General features: G+C 38.5%; 2 protein-coding genes and 1 pseudogene across 3 annotated transcripts; all 3 read right to left on the bottom strand.

Annotated features, from left to right (window-relative positions):
* Positions 1–472: 472 nt before the first annotated feature.
* LOC137740138 (scarecrow-like protein 23 pseudogene) lies at positions 473–2966 on the bottom strand (annotated as a pseudogene). The gene has a single exon (XR_015966451.1). The product of XR_015966451.1 is annotated as a scarecrow-like protein 23 pseudogene (transcript).
* A 2898-nt stretch (positions 2967–5864) lies between these two features.
* On the bottom strand, positions 5865–6557 carry LOC137740838 (large ribosomal subunit protein eL27). Its single transcript, XM_068480644.2, has one exon. The coding sequence runs from the start codon at positions 6444–6446 to the stop codon at positions 6039–6041; it is 408 nt and encodes a 135-aa protein (XP_068336745.1). The 5' UTR covers positions 6447–6557; the 3' UTR covers positions 5865–6038.
* A 2587-nt stretch (positions 6558–9144) lies between these two features.
* Positions 9145–10867, bottom strand: LOC148694171 (protein CYSTEINE-RICH TRANSMEMBRANE MODULE 9-like). The gene is made up of 2 exons (XM_088699846.1): positions 10582–10867; positions 9145–9569 (listed from the first exon to the last, which is right to left on the bottom strand). The coding sequence occupies exons 1-2, from the start codon at positions 10601–10603 to the stop codon at positions 9376–9378; spliced, it is 216 nt and encodes a 71-aa protein (XP_088555972.1). The 5' UTR covers positions 10604–10867; the 3' UTR covers positions 9145–9375.
* Positions 10868–20231: the final 9364 nt, after the last annotated feature.

Genomic DNA, 20231 nt, shown 5'->3' with positions numbered 1-20231 from the left:
TAGAAAGATCAGTCGTGTGTGTGAGTTAGTTCTAAACGTTGTATCATACCATTGATATATCACATTCAAAGTCTCAACGATCATAATTTTATAATCCATGCAGACGACTTACCGTAGCATATAACATTGATGTTTCTATTGATCCCTAAAATTATTTAGCACACAAAGGAGGATAAGTCTTGTCTCCCATGTTTGATTGCAACTTCCCACCAAGCCAAATATCATAATCCTCATCCTCTCATGACATTGCATCATCAAAACACACATTCAACTCTTCAATGAGTTAAACAATTGCACCTAATTTAACAACACAAATGATTCTTACTTCCTAAATAATAATAATAACAACCCATGACCTATGGATTTTTTTTTTTTTTTTTCCGGGTGGTGTAATACACACACCCCTTTCAGTTTTGATCGTCGAATTTCATAAATCACAAAATCCAAAGAACAAAAATTAATAAGAAATATGTGAGAAGTAAAAATAGATGCGTAGACAGCACCGCCTTCTTCTTTTCTTTAAACATATAACAAAGAACCGAAAAAAAAAAAAAAAAACTAACTACAATGTTTTTCTCCTTCAAAGAATTACAGCAAAGTGAAAAACAACTCCTCCTCCCCACTGTATCATGCTGGTCAAAGTATTTCAATCCAACGGCTGCCAGGCAGAGGCTGTGAGCAAGGAGAGGTCCTTCCAACCCAACTTCAAGCACCCATTCTCCTCCACCAGAGTGTACCCCTTCCACGGGAACATCCCAAGCAACAAGCTAGCCTGCGCCGCCGGGTTCCCGCCAAGCGAAACGGGCCCAAACCCAACCCGCTTCAACTCATCCCCCCACCTCTCCACCTTCACCTCCCCGGTTCTCTTCGGCCCGCCAACCGCCAGGATATTCCTAATCTCGCACCCAAACAGCTGCTGCTCCACCATATGCCTCTCCAGGCTGTCTGCGCCCAACCCGTCCCCGAGCGCATCAAACAGCGCGCTGTAGTAATGCAAGGCCTCCACAAACCTACTCAGGAAGCTGCCGCTGTGGCTCAAATCCTGCTCGGCGATCATGATCAGCTTCGGTCTCAGCGAGCCCAGCAATCTCAGCGTCGCCAAATCGCTGCCGGTGACGTCGTACAAGCAATGGTGCATCCAGTGGACCACGGTGGCCTCGCTCGGTCTGATTCCGAGTTGACTTAGGTCGGTTATGCTCCCGATTTTGCCCTCCAGCGGCTGGAACTCGAAGGGCAGGCCGAGCGAGCTCGCAAAATCGGCGAGTCTCCGCCCGGTCGACTGGAGGAGCTCCGAGGAGGACCCGAACCCGGTTATCCGCATTGACCGGATCTTCTTCGACCGCGATGCGAGGATGTGGAACAGTCCTGGCCACTGGAGGCCTTGCATTATATCCAAATCGATGACGTGGACGTGATCCTCGCCGTCCAGCGCCTGGAAAATCGCCTGATTGGACGTGAAGTGTGAGAATTTGACTAGCGGACTGATGGAGTTGTAGGATTGGAGCCCGTTGAAGATCCGCTGCGACTGAGCAAGCGTTAGGGTTTTGTTGGCGAGCGGAGAGTAGGTACCTAAGCAGGAGCTGATCACGCGAGTCTGAAGCGCATGCGAGAAATACGCGCCGACTCGTTCCGGCGACGACCCGAACGGCGATGATAGCTCCGCGATCTCAGGTAACAGGTCGCTGGCGTCGTCGAGGCTGTCCATGGCGACGAACTCGGCGCATTGTAGCAGAAGCCCCAACAGTCTCAACCCGTCCGACTCGCCCTCCGCCACCGGTTCGGTGTCACGATCGTCGGCAGTGCTTTCGCGGAAATTTCTGCCGGAATTGGGCCGTTTGGTGAAGGAGGGGTCTTCGGCGTCGGAATCGCCGCTTCCACTGCCGGCGATGTCGCGGTCGCCGCGCTTGGTCTTCATGGAGGAGGAGGAGGAGGTAGGGTTGTTATTGCTAGGGGTGGCGGCGGCGATTGGGGATTGAGGAACTAAGCTCTGAAGCATGACTGGTAGAGGAGGAGGAGGGAGGAAGTGTGTGATTGTCGATAGGGAGAATATAAAAAGCTCGGAAGCCTTCGAGCGGGAAGCGACAAAGAAAAGCGAGAAAGACAACCAAACGCCTGTACAGGGAGTTTTGCAGAAAGCTTTGTCAGAGAGAGAGGAGAGATAGTAGAGAGAGAAAATTGTTTGGTGAGAGAGAAAATTGTTTGGTTAGAGAGAAAGTGCGAGAAAGTGAGAGAAAATTAGGGAAAATGAGACGGAAAGTTTGATAACTTTAGAGGGGGAAGGGGATACGTGCGAGCGTGTTGGGGGGTGGGTGAGGAGTTGACACGTGTGGGGAAATCCTCCTCGTTAGGTACTCCGTTTGGGGTTGTCGTTAAGTCCGTTTGTTGTGTTGGGGGATTCGACCAAAAAAAAAAGGGGGTCGGTCGATTGACGGATTAGTAGAATTAATTAAGGGTTGATTAGTTGATTAATGGTGTAATTAGCGTCATCTTCGGATTCTCGGATCGAGAGGTTTTGGGAAGATTATAGGGTGGGAGGGTTTGTCCTTGTGTTGACATTGATGTGTGTTAATTTTGTCTAATGTTTGTATGGTTGTATGCAAACATCTAGACCATTCAATATTCACGAGTTTTTGGAACCTTGGACGGCGGCTTTACAGCTGTACCAACTCAGATCCCAATTCGACTTCAACATTTATTCGGATTTGAGATTCCAAGTTGATGAGTCTAATTGACTGTAATCAGGAGAGACTGAAATGCTCATGTGAGTATTCCTAACTTCCGAAAAAAGTGGATAACCGTGTTTACCATCAATTGTCCCAATTAAAAAAAAAAAAAAAGTGTGATATATGTTGTTAAAATATAACGGTCCAAAAGTAAAGTATTTTAGAGAATTTAACATGTAAATTTGAGTCACTTAAACGTATTGTACATTGTCAATTGATATATAATAGAATGATTCACATATCATGCCTATATTCAAGAAGCTTAAATACAGTTAGGACTCCCATAGTCCTGAAGTTTAAAGGTCAATCAACATCAATCGAGACAATAAAAGCTTGTTAGGCGTCTAGTATAGGAGAAATTCTAGAGTCCGACTTCTTGAGCTCATTTGCTGCCTTGTATAGCACAAGTTCTAAGGTCTGAAATAGCGACTGAAAGTCTCTCTACCCCAATCCCGTTGTATTTCAAGTCCAACTACCCCTCTCTAGTCCCATCATTCCAATCTTGGTCGTAGTTCGACTGGAGTATAAAAGAAACTTTTATGTACTACAGTCGAACTTCAAAAGATGTGTGAATTCGCTGGCTATACCTACTGCTTACCAAAATGATGAAAGATTCCAGGGTAGGTAGGTAGACTACAAAAGTTAGAAAACTAAAACTTGAAAAGCGTAGACTGAGTTAGTCAAGGACATCATAAATACTAAACTGAGTAATATCAGACTGGGGCTGTTGGTACTTCAACTGGTACAGAAGGCTTCTCTGGTTCTGGTGGTGGAGGTGGAGTGGCAAAGCACCGGCCGTGGTGGCATAGAGCAGCGGAGACTTCGGTCAGGCAACTCGAAAAGCTCATAAGCGGAAGTGTTTTGGTGAATAACTTGAGAGAGATGGATTTTTATCCCTTTGAATCTTGTTTTGTATTTAGGAGGGGAATTTGCAGACAAGGTTTGTGCTTTTGTTGTTCCTCTTAAGCATGATATATCATGTACTTAATGAATAAAAGCAGATGATACTAAGATTCCTATTGAAATTTTTTGAGTTCCGTTACAACAAAAGTGATTTCCGCACACGACTTTCTTCTCTACACTCCTATTTTTACAACCCTTGAATTGAATGAATCACCAGAGAATCAAGGGATAATCAGGGTTACAAACAAGGAGACGGGTGCATAAGAGGAAAGAAACCAGGCGTGAAATCACCACCGTGTAGCATTCCAAATGGTTTACTTCAAAGACTGCATAATTTTCGATGTACAAATTGAAAACGCCAAACATAAGAGAAATTTTTTATACACCCGCCCAATGAAACAAGTCTCACGTCTACGATCATTTGCCAATTGCCACATACATGCATCAAAAAATAAATTGTAACAATCATCCCTTAATTTTAACTCAATCAGAGCAATGGATTATCATTAGTTCCTCAACTCATCAAAACGTGCAACTATAACCCCTCAATTAAAAATCCATTTCCACTGGTCCCTCAACTAAAAATCAATTATCATTGATCCCTCAACTTTAATCCAACTGGAGAAATAATCATTCAACTTTAATCTAATTGGAGCAACGATCTCTCAACTTTAACATTCCAATGGTCCTTTCAACATAACTCATTTTGACTACATTCTAATAAAGTTAACGAAAAGAACCATAACGGTAGGTTTTGATAAGTTGAGGAGCCCCAATGATTGCAATGGTCCTTTCAATTATTTTGACAAAATTATGACAAAATCAACGAAAAGGACCATAACCAATAGTAATGAATTTTAAATTAAGAGATCATTGACCTAATTTGATTAAAGTTGAAGGATCATTATTACAATTTACTTTGCACAAGCCAGTTTCATGAAACAAGGGTGGCTGTTTCATGGAACTGGGATAGGCAAGTTTTCGACAGAAGTCAAGGACCTCAAGCAGAGAGGAAATAGATTAAACCCAACAAAATAAGTACTGATTTAGTACTGAGATGATTTTATAAAAAGCAGGTATAAATAAAATCTGAACTCAAAAAGGTGTTTGGTAAACACTTAAAACAGCTTATTTTCACAGTTTTGAGTGAAAAAAAACTGAAACCGTTAAGTAACAAAAATAAGCTTATTCTCACAGCCCAGCATAATCAGTTTTTTTTTCAAAGCAGAGCAATCCCACACTAGCCCTAAGTCTGAACAAAAACTATTGTTCTTAAATTTGACTACACATAAAAATCATCCAGAAAAGAATGGGCATGGAAATGTTTTCAACCAAAATTTCACGACAGCACGACAGCTAACCAATCCATCGAATGCTAGCACCAGTTTATCATAAGATATTTTCATGATCAACGCAACACAAGAACCACGTAATTACAAGTAACATCCAAAAACAAGCAACAACTTCTATTCACGACTGTTAAATCACAAATCTAAACATTTTGACATGAGATGATTAGGGCATCTACCGGACCACAGACAACAAAAATCCCTAAACAAAGAGCGACAAAGCGTTTTACAAAAGCAGCAATCTGCAAAACTTCCAATCACCAGCCATCAGTTGAAGACTCAATTCAACACATCATACTGAAAGATAAACAAAGTCTATCAATTGAAAATTCAATAGTACTTGTTAATAAAATGCTAAAACTTTGACTGCAACTTTTCAAATTTTCTAGCAATTAGTAGAGAACATTTCATACCGCGAAACCTCAACATAAACCAATCCACATACACACACTCCAACGACGTCTTAAGGTAAAACTGTTTTCTACAAGCCGAAGCATAAAAAATAAACACCATAACTAAACTATTTCTATTAACTAGCACTAAAGTTGACAAACAAGATACCTCACAGCAGACAATTTGTTCGTGATCGAACCTAAACACTGGAAAATCCAAAAGCACAACACTTGGGCAATTCCATAAAACAAAAATGCATCAGTGAACAGTAAGCAGAATATTAATCCACTGAATCAAACTTAAATCGAAACATTACACGCATCACAGCTGCTCAATAGCCTACAACTCTAGAAACCCGATTCCTAATTATCCAAATTGAAACAGAATCAATACACAAATGATAAGCGTAAAGTAACTGCAGGAAAGAATCATATCAAACAACACAGAAGAACAATGCTGAAATAAAATTGCAGGAAAATAAAGCAAAATCCAGAAAGACCCAAAATCAAACATCTCAGTAATACAAAATCTAATCATTCAAGCTAAACATTAATCCATAAAATCCATAAAAACGTCTCATTTCATTTCAAAATTAAACTTAAACTCGAAAAAACATAAACCCAAAATCAGACAGACCCCATTTCCAATGCGGCGCCGTATGGAAAGGTCCTCAGAACCTGAGCTTGGTGAAGAACCACCTGTTCTTCCCGGTCTTGAACCGCTCCTCGAACCGCTTCTTGACCTCCTTCAAAGCAGTGACCTTCTTGTCCTTTGTCTGCAAGCACTCGACGTTGACGACGTCTTTGAGATCCACGTCCAGGGTGTAGCGCGTCGGCATCAGGTGCTGGTAGTTCACGAGCTTGATGAAGGCCTTCACTCTGGATTTCTTGGCCGTCTTCTTGGCGGAGTCCTTGCGGATGACCTTGCCTGGGTACTTCTTAATCCCCGCAACCAAACAGTGGCCGTAGGGACGGTCGCGGGTGCCCTCGTCGAAGGCGCGTACGATGACGGCCTTGCGCCCGGCGTAGCGGCCCTGGAGGTTGATCACCGCCTTGTTTGGCTTCAGAAACTTCACCATGGCTGGTTTCTCTCTCTTCTCTCTCACTCTCTCTCTGTCGCTCGAGTTTCGGCAAAGAGTGGGGAGGCAAAACCCTAGGAGAGAGATTTATAGTAATGGCGGCTCACTGAAACCCTAGGTTTTTTAAGACCTGGGCTGAACTATTGAGATTTTGTATTGGGCTTGGACTGGGCTGAGTTACTATTTTTTTCCAATCGCGTGCTTAATCGGGGCAACATCCAAAAAATGAAAAATTGGGAACAGATTTCTCTCAAACGTAGGGTTGCTTCGGGTTAGACTTAATTAATTTTAGGAGTCGAAATCTTGTCACGCCGACATGGTGTGAGCCTACGTCTCTTTGATATCTTAGTTAGACTTAATTAATTTTAGGAGTCATTTCGTGTTACTGTATTACAATTTGGTAGTATTCCTCTTCACTTAAAGTGATAGGTCTTAAAGTTTGAATATTGTGGATGGCAAATTCAATACCAAATTAGGCTGCCCATTGTGTGATTTAGCCGAACTCTCCCTTCCTCTAGTGCAAAAATATTGATGTACTAAAAAATAAATTAATTTTAGGAAAAATAAATTTCAAGCTATAAGTTTCTTGTCTCCTGAACAATTATCTATTCATATATTTGGTCATGCCTTTAGAGCACTTCCAGTGTAGTAAGGCCTCCAAGCCAATAGGCAATTTAATCCCCTTAAATAATCACTCGATACTACGGTCTGATAGTATTCCTCTTCACTTAGAAGTGAGAGATTTTAGGTTCGATTCTCGTAAATGGCGAATTCAATATTAAATTAGGTTGCTCATTGTGTGACTTAGCTGAACTCCCCCTCCCCTTAGTGTAAAAATATAGATGCATTAAAAAAATCCCCTTAAATGAACAATAACTGCCAAAGTACATCTCCAACCCAAAACTAAATAACCCAAACAATTTGTTTTAAAATATTAGTATTTTTTATTTTATAAAATACTAACTTTATTTTTAATTTTGGGTAATAATAAATGATTGGTTGAAAGTATTTTAAAATATTGAAATGTAGGGTAAAGTGGAAGAATATGGTTAGGTATTTATAATTAATATATATATATATATTTTTAATTTTTTGAATAATTTAAATTGTGACTAACGTCTTGCGTTACATAGACAGAGCGCTGGAACAAACGATTATTGTCTGACTTCTCTAGCGAACTCACCTTGAGTCCAATTGCTCAAGTGGGCTAGAGTGTTTTGGCCTTTTGGGGTGTGATTTGATTGCCTATCCCCAAAGCAATAAGCAACCGTAGTGTTGCTCTTATATAAGGCTAGGCATGGCTTTGGATGTGATCCATTAGGACACGTGTAGTGCTCCTTGTTAAGGTTAGATAAAGCATATAGATGGTATTGCCCACAACTATAGCCCTCCGTCAGAAAGGATAATAACCATGATCATCTTTAGAAATATCTTTTCAAGTACACAGTGAGACTAAATTCATCTTTTCTTCCTCAACGTAGATAATATCATTTGTTCAAAAAAATAAAAATGTACATGGTGCCATCTTTTTCAAGGATAATAACAGGGGTTTACGAATTGCTTCTCTCCTCCTCCCATAACTTGTCCTTGTTGGATTTTCATAGCTCAGTTTGCATGCAGGCCAAGTAATAGAAACCAGCAAAGCTTGCACAAACGTATTCAAGTTGAAATAACAACAAAATTACAGAGAGAGAGAGAGAGAGAGAGAGAGAGAGAGGGACGTGCAAAAACTCCAGTGCTGCAAGAGTGGAATCAATGTATACAATTTACAAATTGAAAATCCAAAACCAAAAATTATTTTTAGTTGATTTTAAACATAAGAGTAAAAGAAAGAATACGAAATAGTTATCAAATAGTTCTTAAAAAGTAAATTGAAATCACTACCATCTTCGGCAAACATGAATCAATTAAATATTGCAATAGATACAAAACTTGATATATGAAACCATACAATCAAAACATATACATAGCATAGAAACTATACATCAACCATCCAAAATCAATTTTCATTTCCTTTCCAAAATTTATAAGTAAGGCATGAAAAAAGCATATATAATCAACTATAAAATGTGATCTCTTAGTACTACAGTATAGTGATATTCATTTTCACTTGTAAGTCAGAGGTCTTAAGTTCAATTCTCACTAAAAACGAATTTGAATCGCATTATTGCTAGAACATTGTGACGCTTAGCTCACTCTCCCACCCTTTAGTATAGATAATATCATTTGTTAAAATACTTAATAATCGTGAAACTTGGACCCAATGTAGAATTAAACCACTTTTAAGTTTATGAAAATTACAACTAAAAGTTGATATAAAAATACAAATATATCAATAATTGTGGTTTTGACATTTTCTTCAAAGATAACTCTTATATTTCTGTATTTGAAGCGGAGAATGAATATTGTAGACAGAGTGTCGATAACGACATGTTTTGTCTTGTTTAAGAGTGATTTGACAATTACTCATGCTGAACCAACCCAAGTGTATTCGTCCTCTTATATTTCTATATATAGGTGAGGATAAGGCATTTTTCTGGAAAGATAAAGTTGGCAATGGGACCATCCCTCATGTTCCTTTGCGTTTAAGAATCGATGACACAAACACAATGCAGGTTTTGTCAAACAAGCGTGCCTTTGAAAGTAGTCATCCACTCTCACGTAATGTTTGAAAATTGATAAAATATAGCAGAAATAATTGAACGAGAGAAACAAATCAACCACTAAATAAAGTATAAACAAATAAATAAAAAGAGTAGCCATATCGCTAAAATTATTATACAAGGATGAGAAACCGGACAATCACACCGTCCAAATCTACATCAACAATATCACACACCGTGACTGTACTGTAATAACACAAAAAACTAGGTAGAAGTAAACGCAAATGATCAAAAATATTGACCGGTATGAATGGCTGGATATATCTTCAAAAACATGCATCCAGCATGCAACAGCAACAGAGGGCAGCACAGCAGCCCTTCCAGAAGCCATCACCCTTTGACTTGGTTTCTACCGGAACCGCGTTTTGGGGTTCATCTCTTGTTGGGTAGCCGGCTGGTGGCGGAGCTTGCACGTAATAGGGACCCTGAGCGGGGCCGGAAGCTGGAGCGGGGTATCCTGCTGCACATCAATTAAACAAGGTCATTCCGTGTAATTAACAATCAATTTTACATAGAATTCAGATCAGGGCGTCTCTAAGATTTCGGAAACCTGTGCGAAATTTTTTAAAGAGCTGATAGTATTAAAAAAAAAAAAAAAGTAAAACAATGCATTGATGTTTGAAAACAATCATTTAAATCAAAATAAAATTTAGCATTCACTGATTGCAAGTTTACAAATACCATTAATTATAAGTAAAAAAAGCTACAAACATAACTTTAGATAATCAAAAGCAATTAAATCTTAAAAAAAAAAAAAAAGCCTTCAAAAGTCTAACTTTAAAGTTCACTTGAAAATATAACCTTATTGTATAATAAAATTGGAAAACTATCGTTTGTGAGGGTGTTATTATTAACAATTAGAATATCTCATTGCACTTAGAAAATTTTATATTGAGTGAGATGCTAAGGATGCTAAATGTATAGATAAAATTTGGTAAATTAAATGACATGTAAGTTGATGATTAAATTATTACTTAAGTATTGATAAACATGATTATTTTTTATTGATGACTCATTATTTAGTTCACAAATTTAACCTTCTTAGCATTACCTTTTTATATCTAGAAATGAAAACAAATTTCTCTTGTAATGCACAATGAGATTTTAAAGTACTAACAAGAACAATTTTCTAAATATATAACATTAGATGACAAAAAATTTAGCCCCCCCCCCCGGAAAACGCCCCCAGATAAAAACTAATTAAATAGAAGAACAACGATCAGCTAGTATTTTTAACCCAACAACTGTCGTTCATGAGATTGTTTTAACTCGAGAAAAATCTTAAAGAAAAGTTGAACATGCAACTTAAAAAATTTGAGGAATCAAGAAACTGAAATCCTTGATCGACGGAAACTAAATATTCTCCAACAGTATATTCAAATTAAATTCAAGAACATATATATGCTTGAAGATCTGGATTTTTATGGGAAGAAATTAAGATAATACGAGTGAGGGTGGAGTTGAAAAAGTACCTGCTGAATTAGTAGAACTCATGTTCGAACAAAGGCGAAGATATGGGGAAGATTATAAGGTATATTGGGGTTTAGAACCTCAGATAACCAAAATACTTGGAAGGCTTTGAGTTGCTGCTTTGAATTGTTGGTTTGGAAGACGATCGATGATGAATATATATACATACAGAAAAAAGGGCTGATGGATGGAGTTGTTGTTTCGTAGAAGGCAGTCGCGCGCTCGTACGTGGGCGGCTAACACCGCGTGAGGAAGAAAGAATACCAAGCCGATAAAAGTACCCCAATTAAAAAGTCACCAAGGTTCCCAAATGGCAGGCAATGCTTTCAAATGCAAATGAAAGTCATTTCTGATTACGTGGCTAATGTGACCACCATATTCTAAAAATCTCTTTCCTGTTTCGAGCATTTTACGAATTATAAGATATGTTGAGAGTTGGCACGTGCATTTACTATATCAGATATTCGACAAAACATGATATATAAAAATCACTAATTTACAAGCTAATTAAGTCTTATAATAATTAATTTAGTATATAAATTTAATCTCTCTAACATTATTTTTTTCTTAACAAACAAACTCCAATAAACTGCAAAAGCAAACTCCTACACGATGAACTAATAGTGATTCTTTTTGCCAAATAGTAATCCTCCTACACATTGACACGTGGCCCCCTGCTTACGTAATTTCAACCGTGCGACTCATTGAAAAGGCCTTTATTTAATTTAATTATTGTATTCCATTTCTATATTCCTCAGTTGAATTCTCATCCAATATTCGTTACAACTGGGGAAGGGTATATGGAATCAGTATCGACACGACCTTCTAGTATCTTCTACGTTAAGGAAATTTGGAAAGAGATTATCTACAGATCTTTTCCTTTAAAATTCAGAGATCAATGATCCAGATCTTTAAAAAATTTATCCAACGGTTAAAAATTATTATAATTTTTAAAAAAATTTACTAATTTTTCTGTTTTTAATCGTTGAATCAAATTTTAAAAATCCAAATCATCTAATCCCTAAATTTTGAAAAGAAAAATCTGAAGATCATCGCTTTCCAAGAAATTTAAGTGTGTGAATGCAAAAACGCCTATCAAGAAATCAATTGAATTAAAATAATTGAAATATCTTTTGCTAGACGTAGTGGTTTGGGGTTGATGACGTGATTTTACATTTTGGGTGATGACGTGGTTTTGTTTTTTGGTTGATGAAGTGGTTGAGTTGTTTCGCTTGATTTGATTGTCGGTTGGCCCAGATCTGTGTGTCATTCGAAACGATTGCTTATCCCTTTACCTAATGGATAAATAATTGCACAGAATAGATGAGCCGCTGTTGGAAATATCTAAAGGAGCAAAATTCCGCTTAGGAGATCTTGGTCTTAAATAATATTAACTAATAATAAGTTTCCCCTACTGTGTTATCCTTTTTTAATATGTCATTTTCACCAAATTCGTGAATATTTTTATTGGATGTTTCTATTTGAATTTTTTTTTTTTAGTACATCGATATTTTTACACTAAAGGAAAATGGGAGTTCGGCAAAGTTACTCAATGGGCAGTCTAATTTGGTATTGAATTTGCCGTCTACGGGATTCGAACCTAAAATCTCTTACTTCCAAGTGAATATGAATACCACTCTTGTTTTAGTTCAACAACATTTCCAAGTTTGAAATACCAACATTCACGACTAGATTTCAACTCTTGCCTATTTGCTTGTACTTTCTACTTGTTTTTCCTATTCCAATTAGTTAGACTTAGAACATCTTTAAAGAAGATGTCGAATTTTAAGTGGAGATGTCATTGTGCATACTTGGCATAAAAAATTCTTTTAACCGAAGTGTTATTTGATGACTGAATTTGAAGCCCTTGTGATTAGGAGTCAAATTTAACATCAATATCAAATTTATTTTTAATTAATTTTAATGGTGGGTCTCTCTTATTCTACTAATATTTCAACCGATAAAAATTTTGTTTCATCAAATTTTTAAATAAATACAACCATTTAAAGTTCTATATTAATAAGAAAATAACATTTGACAATTCTTTTGGAAAAGTATAAAATTTGTCATAAGACTTCAGATTGTCACATTAACCATCAATTATAATTTAACTGTTATACTTTAACATTTTATTTGAAGATGGTCTTAGTGTTCGAAAGTCCTCCCAAGAGCATCTGATAAAAGTTTGTCACTCAACCTGCATATGAGGCAAAAGTTAGCAAACGTTTTAAAAATACCACTTTACTTAATTCTTTGCTTGTGCTATCACTGCTATGTACGTACTTTTAATGATAAGATATATAGGTGATGGGTGGCAATTTGCCCTAATTGATCAGCAAGGCAACTTTATCTGGCCAAAAACCCTTGAGGCAACTTCTTTTGGTCGAAAAGTTCTTTTGAGGCAACTTTGTCAATACCCTTGTTTTATCATCGTTGGAATAATGAACAAATTTACATATCCTTTGTTTTCATATTCTTTTTTTAGTATCTCTCGTGACATGTATCACATAACTACTGCGTGGTGAACAAAATAAAAATAAAAATGTGAAACAAGGACTACGTAAGTTTTACTCGTTGAAAGGATAAGAGGTGACATGACAAAAAAATTATTACCTTCTTCTCTAAAGATGCTCCTATATGTATCAAATTTTCACTTTTTGCTTGAGAGCGTGAGCTGCTAAATGAGCTTTCTTTCGAAACCCTTCAAATTGAATTTTTTGACTATATACAGTCTTCACTTAAAACAATAAATAACATGCACTTGGTCCATATACTCTAAGTTATTAGATGAGAGAAATATTAAAAATTATGATTGGTTCTGAATAAAGGTCGAATCAATCACATAATCAACTTAGGTTCATAATTCTAGTTGAAGACGACGAGACTTAGCGGTTAAAGAGTTTCGGCCAAGAATAATTTCGAGTTTATTAAGAGAATATGCTGAAGAGTCATAATATTATCAGAATTGTATCATTTGGTAGACATAGCCATCATTGAATTCATCCCTACAAATATTAGAGGTTTTGCAATGTAGAGAGCCCCCTTCAACTCAAAACGCTCTACGTGGAAATGCTCACTCTATGCGAAACCCTTTTCACACCGCTTTTTCTTTGTTTTTTTTAGAAAGAATAAGGGAAAAAAAAAAAAAGAGGGGTAGGGATTAGTTACAAATATTTGATTGTAACTGAGAGAAGCAAGGGGGTCAATCTCTTTCAAATATACAACATGGATTTTGGCAATGTAGTTAGACTCTCACATCGATTCAAATGAATTATCCTTTCCATGAAGGTAAATCTTTGCCTGCTAGGCAAGACAATAGCAAGTTACAAATGTTGTCTCTGTAGGACATTTATTTTTGTTACTATGAAATTCATAAATGAAGTAGTTAATGGTGGGGTTACCCAGTAGCAGATCCAGAATTTTAAACTTGGAGGGTCCCAATAATAAAGGTCAAAAAATTAATAGACAAAAATAACATTGAAAAGTTTAATTATAAGATTGGAGTTTTATTCTCGGGTCTCTTTCAAGATTATTCAAATAGAGGGTGCTTTTGGCTTTTGGCGAAAAATCTTTCCATTTTCTTATTTCTTCATTACACAATTGATATAAAATAAAATTAAAAAAAAAAAACACAAAACACAAAACATATACCAATAAACTAAAATTCCATCTAAATTCCAATAATCACATGAGTATACAAACATAAAACATATCAAATAATTGACTATAAACCTCCATCAATATCTAATATAATTTAATTAAGATTAGATTAGAATACCAAAAAACTTGCATGAATTTTGAACAAAATGGTGGTGGTGTGGAGATTTGAAACAAATTAAGGTATGATATTGGAGTAAAATTTAAATATGGGATCGGGTAGGATTTAGAATTTTAGGGTTTTGAAAATTAGGGAATTGAGGATTGGGTGAATATGTGAAAATCAAGGCAATGGGATAGGGGAAGGGATGCGAAAGAGTGGGACTTGGGGGACGTGCTAGCAGGGAATTTAAAACAAAATATACACTAACGAATACGTTTTGTATATTGTTTAAAAAAAATAATTAAAACAGTTGACCAAAATGAGCGTTTTGGGCCAAGCCTTAAAAAAAAAAACTTCTTCACGCAGTCGTCTTCTTCGAAGACGCCACCGCTCAACCGTTGCAGCTTGCACACACAAGCCTTCCGCCTCGAGTGCGAGGGGTCCCTGAAAAATTTCAAGCAACAATTCAAGGTTGCTGAGGGGTCCTGGGATCTCCTAGGTCCCTTTATGGGTCTGCCACTAAGGTTACCATTATTGTCACATCCCGGCCCGGGGTGGATCACTTCCTAGGCCCGCTCCACCACCGTAGCACGATATTGTCCGTTTTGGGCTTACCATTCCCTCATGGTTTTGTTTTTGGGAACTCACGAGTAACTTCCCAGTGGGTCACCCATCATGGGATTGCTCTAGCCCTCTTCTCGCTTAACTTCGGAGTTCCTACGGAACCCGAAGCCAGTGAGCTCCCAAAAGGCCTCGTGCTAGGTAGAGATGAGAATATACATTTAAGGATCACTCCCCTGGGCGATGTGGGATGTCACAATCCACCCCCCTTAGGGGCCCGACGTCCTCATCGGCACACCACGGCCAAGGTTAGGCTTTAATACCAAATTGTCACATCCCGGCCCGGGGTGGATCACTTCCCGAGCCCGCTCCACCACCGTAGCACGATATTGTCCGCTTTGGGCTTACCATTCCCTCACGGTTTTTGTTTTTGGGAACTCACGAGCAACTTCCCAGTGGGTCACCCATCATGGGATTGCTCTAGTCCCCTTCTCGCTTAACTTCGGAGTTCCTACGGAACCCGAAGCCAGTGAGCTCCCAAAAGGCCTCGTGCTAAGTAGGAATGAGAATATACATTTAAGGATCACTCCCTTGGGCGATGTGGGATGTTACAATCCACCCCCCCTTAGGGGCCCGACGTCCTCGTCGGCACACACGTGACCAGGGTTAGGCTCTGATACCAAATTGTCACATCCCCGCCCGGGACGGATCACTTCCCGGGCCCGTTCTACCACCGTAGCACGATATTGTCCGCTTTGGGCCTCGACCACGCCCTCACGGTTTTGTTTTTGGGACCTCACACGAGAACTTCCTGATGGGTCACCCATCCTGGGAATGCTCTCGCGCGCTACTCGCTTAACTTCGGAGTTCCCATGGAACCCGAAGCCAGTGAGCTTCCAAAAGGCCTCGTACTAGGTAGGAATGGGAATATACATTTAAGGATCACTCCCCTGGGCGATGTGGGATGTTACAATCCACCCCCTTTAGGGGCCCGACGTCCTCGTCGGCACACCACGGCCAGGGTTAGGCTCTGATACCAAATTGTCACATCCCGGCCCGGGGCGGATCACTTCCCAGGCCCGCTCCACCACCGTAGCACGATATTGTCCGCTTTGGGCTTACCATTCCCTCACGGTTTTTGTTTTTGGGAATTCACGAGCAACTTCCCAGTGGGTCACCCATCATGGGATTGCTCTAGTCCCCTCTCGCTTAACTTCGGAGTTCCTACAGAACCCGAAGCCAGTGAGCTCCCAAAAGGCCTCGTGCTAGGTAGGAATAGCACGATATTTTCCGCTTTGGGCTTACCATTCCTTCACGGTTTTGTTTTTGGGAACTCACGAGCAACTTCCCAGTGGGTTACCCATCATGTGATTGCTCTAGCCCTCTTCTCGCTTAACTTCGGAGTTCCTACAGAAATCGAAGCCAGTAAGCTCCCAAAAGGCCTCGTGCTAGGTAGAGATGAGAATATACATTTAAGGATCACTCTCCTGGGCGATGTGGGATGTCACAATCCACCCCCCTTAGGGGCCCGACGTCCTCGTCGGCACACCACAGCCAGGGTTAGGCTCTGATACCAAATTGTCACATCCCGGCCCGAGGCGGATCACTTCCCGGGCCCGCTCCACTACCGTAGCACGGTATTGTCCGCTTTGGGCTTACCATTCCCTCATGGTTTTTGTTTTTGGGAACTCACGAGCAACTTCCCAGTGGGTCACCCATCATAAGATTGCTCTAGTCCCCTTCTCGCTTAACTTCATAGTTCCTACGAAACCCGAAGCCAGTGAGCTCCCAAAAGGCCTCGTGCTAGGTAGGAATGAGAATATACATTTAAGGATCACTCCCCTGGGCGATGTGGGATGTTACAATCCACCCCCCTTAGGGGCCCGACGTCCTCGTCGGCACACACGCGACCAGGGTTAGGCTCTGATACCAAATTGTCACATCCCGGCCCGGGACGGATCACTTCCCGGGCCCGCTCTACCACCGTAGCACGATAATGTCCGCTTTGGGCCTCGACCACGCCCTCACGGTTTTGTTTTTGGGAACTCACACGAGAACTTCCCGATGGGTCACCCATCCTGGGAATGCTCTCGCGCGCTACCATCTTAACTTCGGAGTTCCCATGGAACCCGAAGCCAGTGAGCTCCCAAAAGGCCTCGTGCTAGGTAGGAATGAGAATATACATTTAAGGATCACTCCCCTGGGCGATGTGGGATGTTACAATTATCCTTTTTGTAGTGACGAATCTTGTATGTGTTCCTAAGAAAAGGAAGTTGTCCATTTTTCGGGTTCTCAAAGGGGCGTGGAAATACATAAGAACTCTTGAATGGAAATGGGAAAGAGATGTAACTCCATTTTCTTTGGAAATGGCAAGATCTTTGGTGCAAGAAGGAGTTGAAATTCGTATCTCACTACACAAATCTCGAATTTAAACTCATCAAATAGTGATGAATAAGATGGTGAACATCACCATAATTATAGTGATGAGAAAACATATTTGGTATGCCGTGTGGTGTTATTGACATTTTGACCACGTTTATTTTTTATTTTTGGCTTCCCACTTTATGTCTCTATCCCTCTACAGATGAACAAGGCATTTTATTTATTTATTTATTTTAACAAGCGATATTATGTACATTAAAGGAGTGGGAGAGGGTTATAATAATGTGGTTTAAATTCGTCTTTTACGATAATTGAACCTAAGACCTCTCACTTACAAATGAAAAAGAATACCACTAAACTGTAGTACTAAGTGACACAAAACGTTTTTTTTTAATATTTTACGAAAGAAGACTTGAACTTATGACATCTAATATATACCGCTAAATTAGAATCTAATTACATTCTAATCCTACCGGTTTACGATTCCCATCCATTTAGGTTTTATCTTTTGCTTTCAAATATCCATTTTCCCAAAAACAAGAAAAAGATCTATGATACATCATTCCCTTACTACGTATAAGATTTACGCTACACCTACGAATATCTTCAGACTAGTGTTTTTCACTCATTTTTATCTCTACACACCCTTATTAATTTTTATTTATTGGTATTCTTTAATTCATTCAATCTAACGACCTGAAATTGAAAGCTCATGTGAGAGGTAAAAATGAGTGTAAAAATAACACCACCCTATTTTTAAACCATATGCATTGTGGTGCTGTTGATAGGTCGGAATAGGCTAGAGATCAAGAATTTGAGCCTTCCATTGTCACAAAGGAAACCTACACATATTATTTAAATTGGTCCAATTGTGATCGTGAGAATCATATACAAGATGTTTGAATTTACAACTCGTATGATGCTTCGTTTTCTAGCATTATCTAATTAAGTATATTATCACGTTGCATAGTTGGCGGATGAAGGCTCGTGAGCCTTCAAACTTCAACTTCAACTTTATTGGTTTCTTTCAATTGCATGGTGCACTAGGAATTGGCGTTTTGCTTGAGTTTCTCATGCGTTTTACACTTCTCTTTCCACCATCCAAAGTCAGCAAAGGTGGTTCTGCAGCAACCTACACTTTTTATAGTACAAGGAAGTGGACACAGGATTCTCAATCTGAGTGGAGAATTATGAAAGAAATGATGCAAGTTTGATGACTGTTAGAATAGTTAATATGGCATTAGCAACTTCTTTATTTTTATTTAAGGTACTTTTGATGTTTTATATCTTATAATTTTCTAGTAGAATAACGATTATGATTCATTTCCTATCTTGTAATTCAACATGAATTAAGTCTTGATAAGATGTGTTCTTTCATTATGTAATCGTCTTGCCAAATTATGGTATTTTCTTTATTTTAGTCAACGGAATATATAAATTTCTAATCAATTTTTATTTTTTCTCGCCTTTCACATTATTATTTAGGCTAAAATTTCCACAAAAATCTCAAAACATAAGATCGAATGTGTTTGAAATAACTATCTGCAAGAAATTATTGGAAACCAATTGTTTTCTTCTTTTCCATTTTACCAAAAGTATAACATACTGTAATATTCTAAAACAAACAATCCAACTTTATAATATCATCTAAATGAAATGAAATGTAAAAGGTAGACATAAACATCAAAGCCACTTCGACTATTGATCGATGAAGTAGTTGAAAATGATGTGTATGGGCATTTAAACGTGGATCAAAATTCATCACGTGTAGAAAAAACACAGCCCATGCATGCCTCAATCAGTTACAGTTATCGGTGCCCCTAAGCCTAACTTGAGTTCCTCCGGGCAATGAGATGCATGCTTTTAGAGGAGTTCGCGTCCGCTTAACGAAAAGATGAAAAGAGTTGGACTAATTTGGCGCGAGTTTTTTCCCACATCGGATAAACGAGGGTTGTATAGAGGTATAGCCAACTGGAAAAAAAAAAGTACATTGTGCGTATATAGCCAACTTGTTCCACTTAATTTTTGTTTTGGAAGTGATTAGTACTAATTAACATTGCAACTGGTTGTGAATCATGCAGATTATTGTATTTGTCTCCTACTGTTTAATTTATTAGAATTAGATACTTTAATTTTAATTGGGGATGTACGTACATAGCATAAAGGCCGCGCTTATATTATAAAAATATACCACAAGTTGGATTATTACAATTAAAATTGTACTTTTATTTGAGCAATATTTTTTAATTTAATATAAATTGTTTTGAGAGAGGTTTGACTTTCAGTGTAACTAAGAGAGCATATTGCTCTAGCCAATTAGTTACGCTTAAATCTGCAATATTATATATATATATATATATATATATATATATATATATATATATATATAAAGTTCATACACATAAAAATTCAGAGCAGCTTGTATCGACTAAATGAACTCACTGCGTATGGCAAGGCTTTGTTGCTCAAATAATTAGGACAGCGTTCACCATGCAATTGAGGTTTTGAATTTCGGAGTTGATATGTGATCATAGATTATATTTTAGTTTCTACTGTACATAAATAATTTGACTTTTGAGTTTTTCTCACTAACATGACAGTTTTGAGGGAACTGCAATAATTAAGTATATTTTGAAATTAACTTTGTTGCCAAAGGAGTGAAAATGAACGTGGTAGCAAAGATCCGCCATCTTCGGTCTCGATAATTTGTACCTACAAAATAATAAGCACCTTTGATCAAGGTTAAAGCAACATGCGTGCCCATGAGGTTGGTTACGGGGTTGGCCAAGAGATCTCCAATGCCTAAGTCAATTTCTCTTAAAAGAGTGAGTATTTAGGGCTTGTATGTGTAGCAAAAACTCATAAGAAAATGGTGTAAATGGAGTATTTATAGGGAGGTGACCGACCATGGTAGGATTCTGCACTACACTTGGCAGCTTCCAGTTGGCC

The sequence above is a fragment of the Pyrus communis genome, chromosome 9, assembly GCF_041283825.1.
Source record: "Pyrus communis isolate YQ-2024b chromosome 9, ASM4128382v1, whole genome shotgun sequence".
Classification (NCBI taxonomy): Eukaryota; Viridiplantae; Streptophyta; class Magnoliopsida; order Rosales; family Rosaceae; genus Pyrus; species Pyrus communis.
The sequence above is the reverse complement of the archived record's forward strand: the minus strand, read 5'-3'. Positions and strand labels throughout refer to the sequence as shown.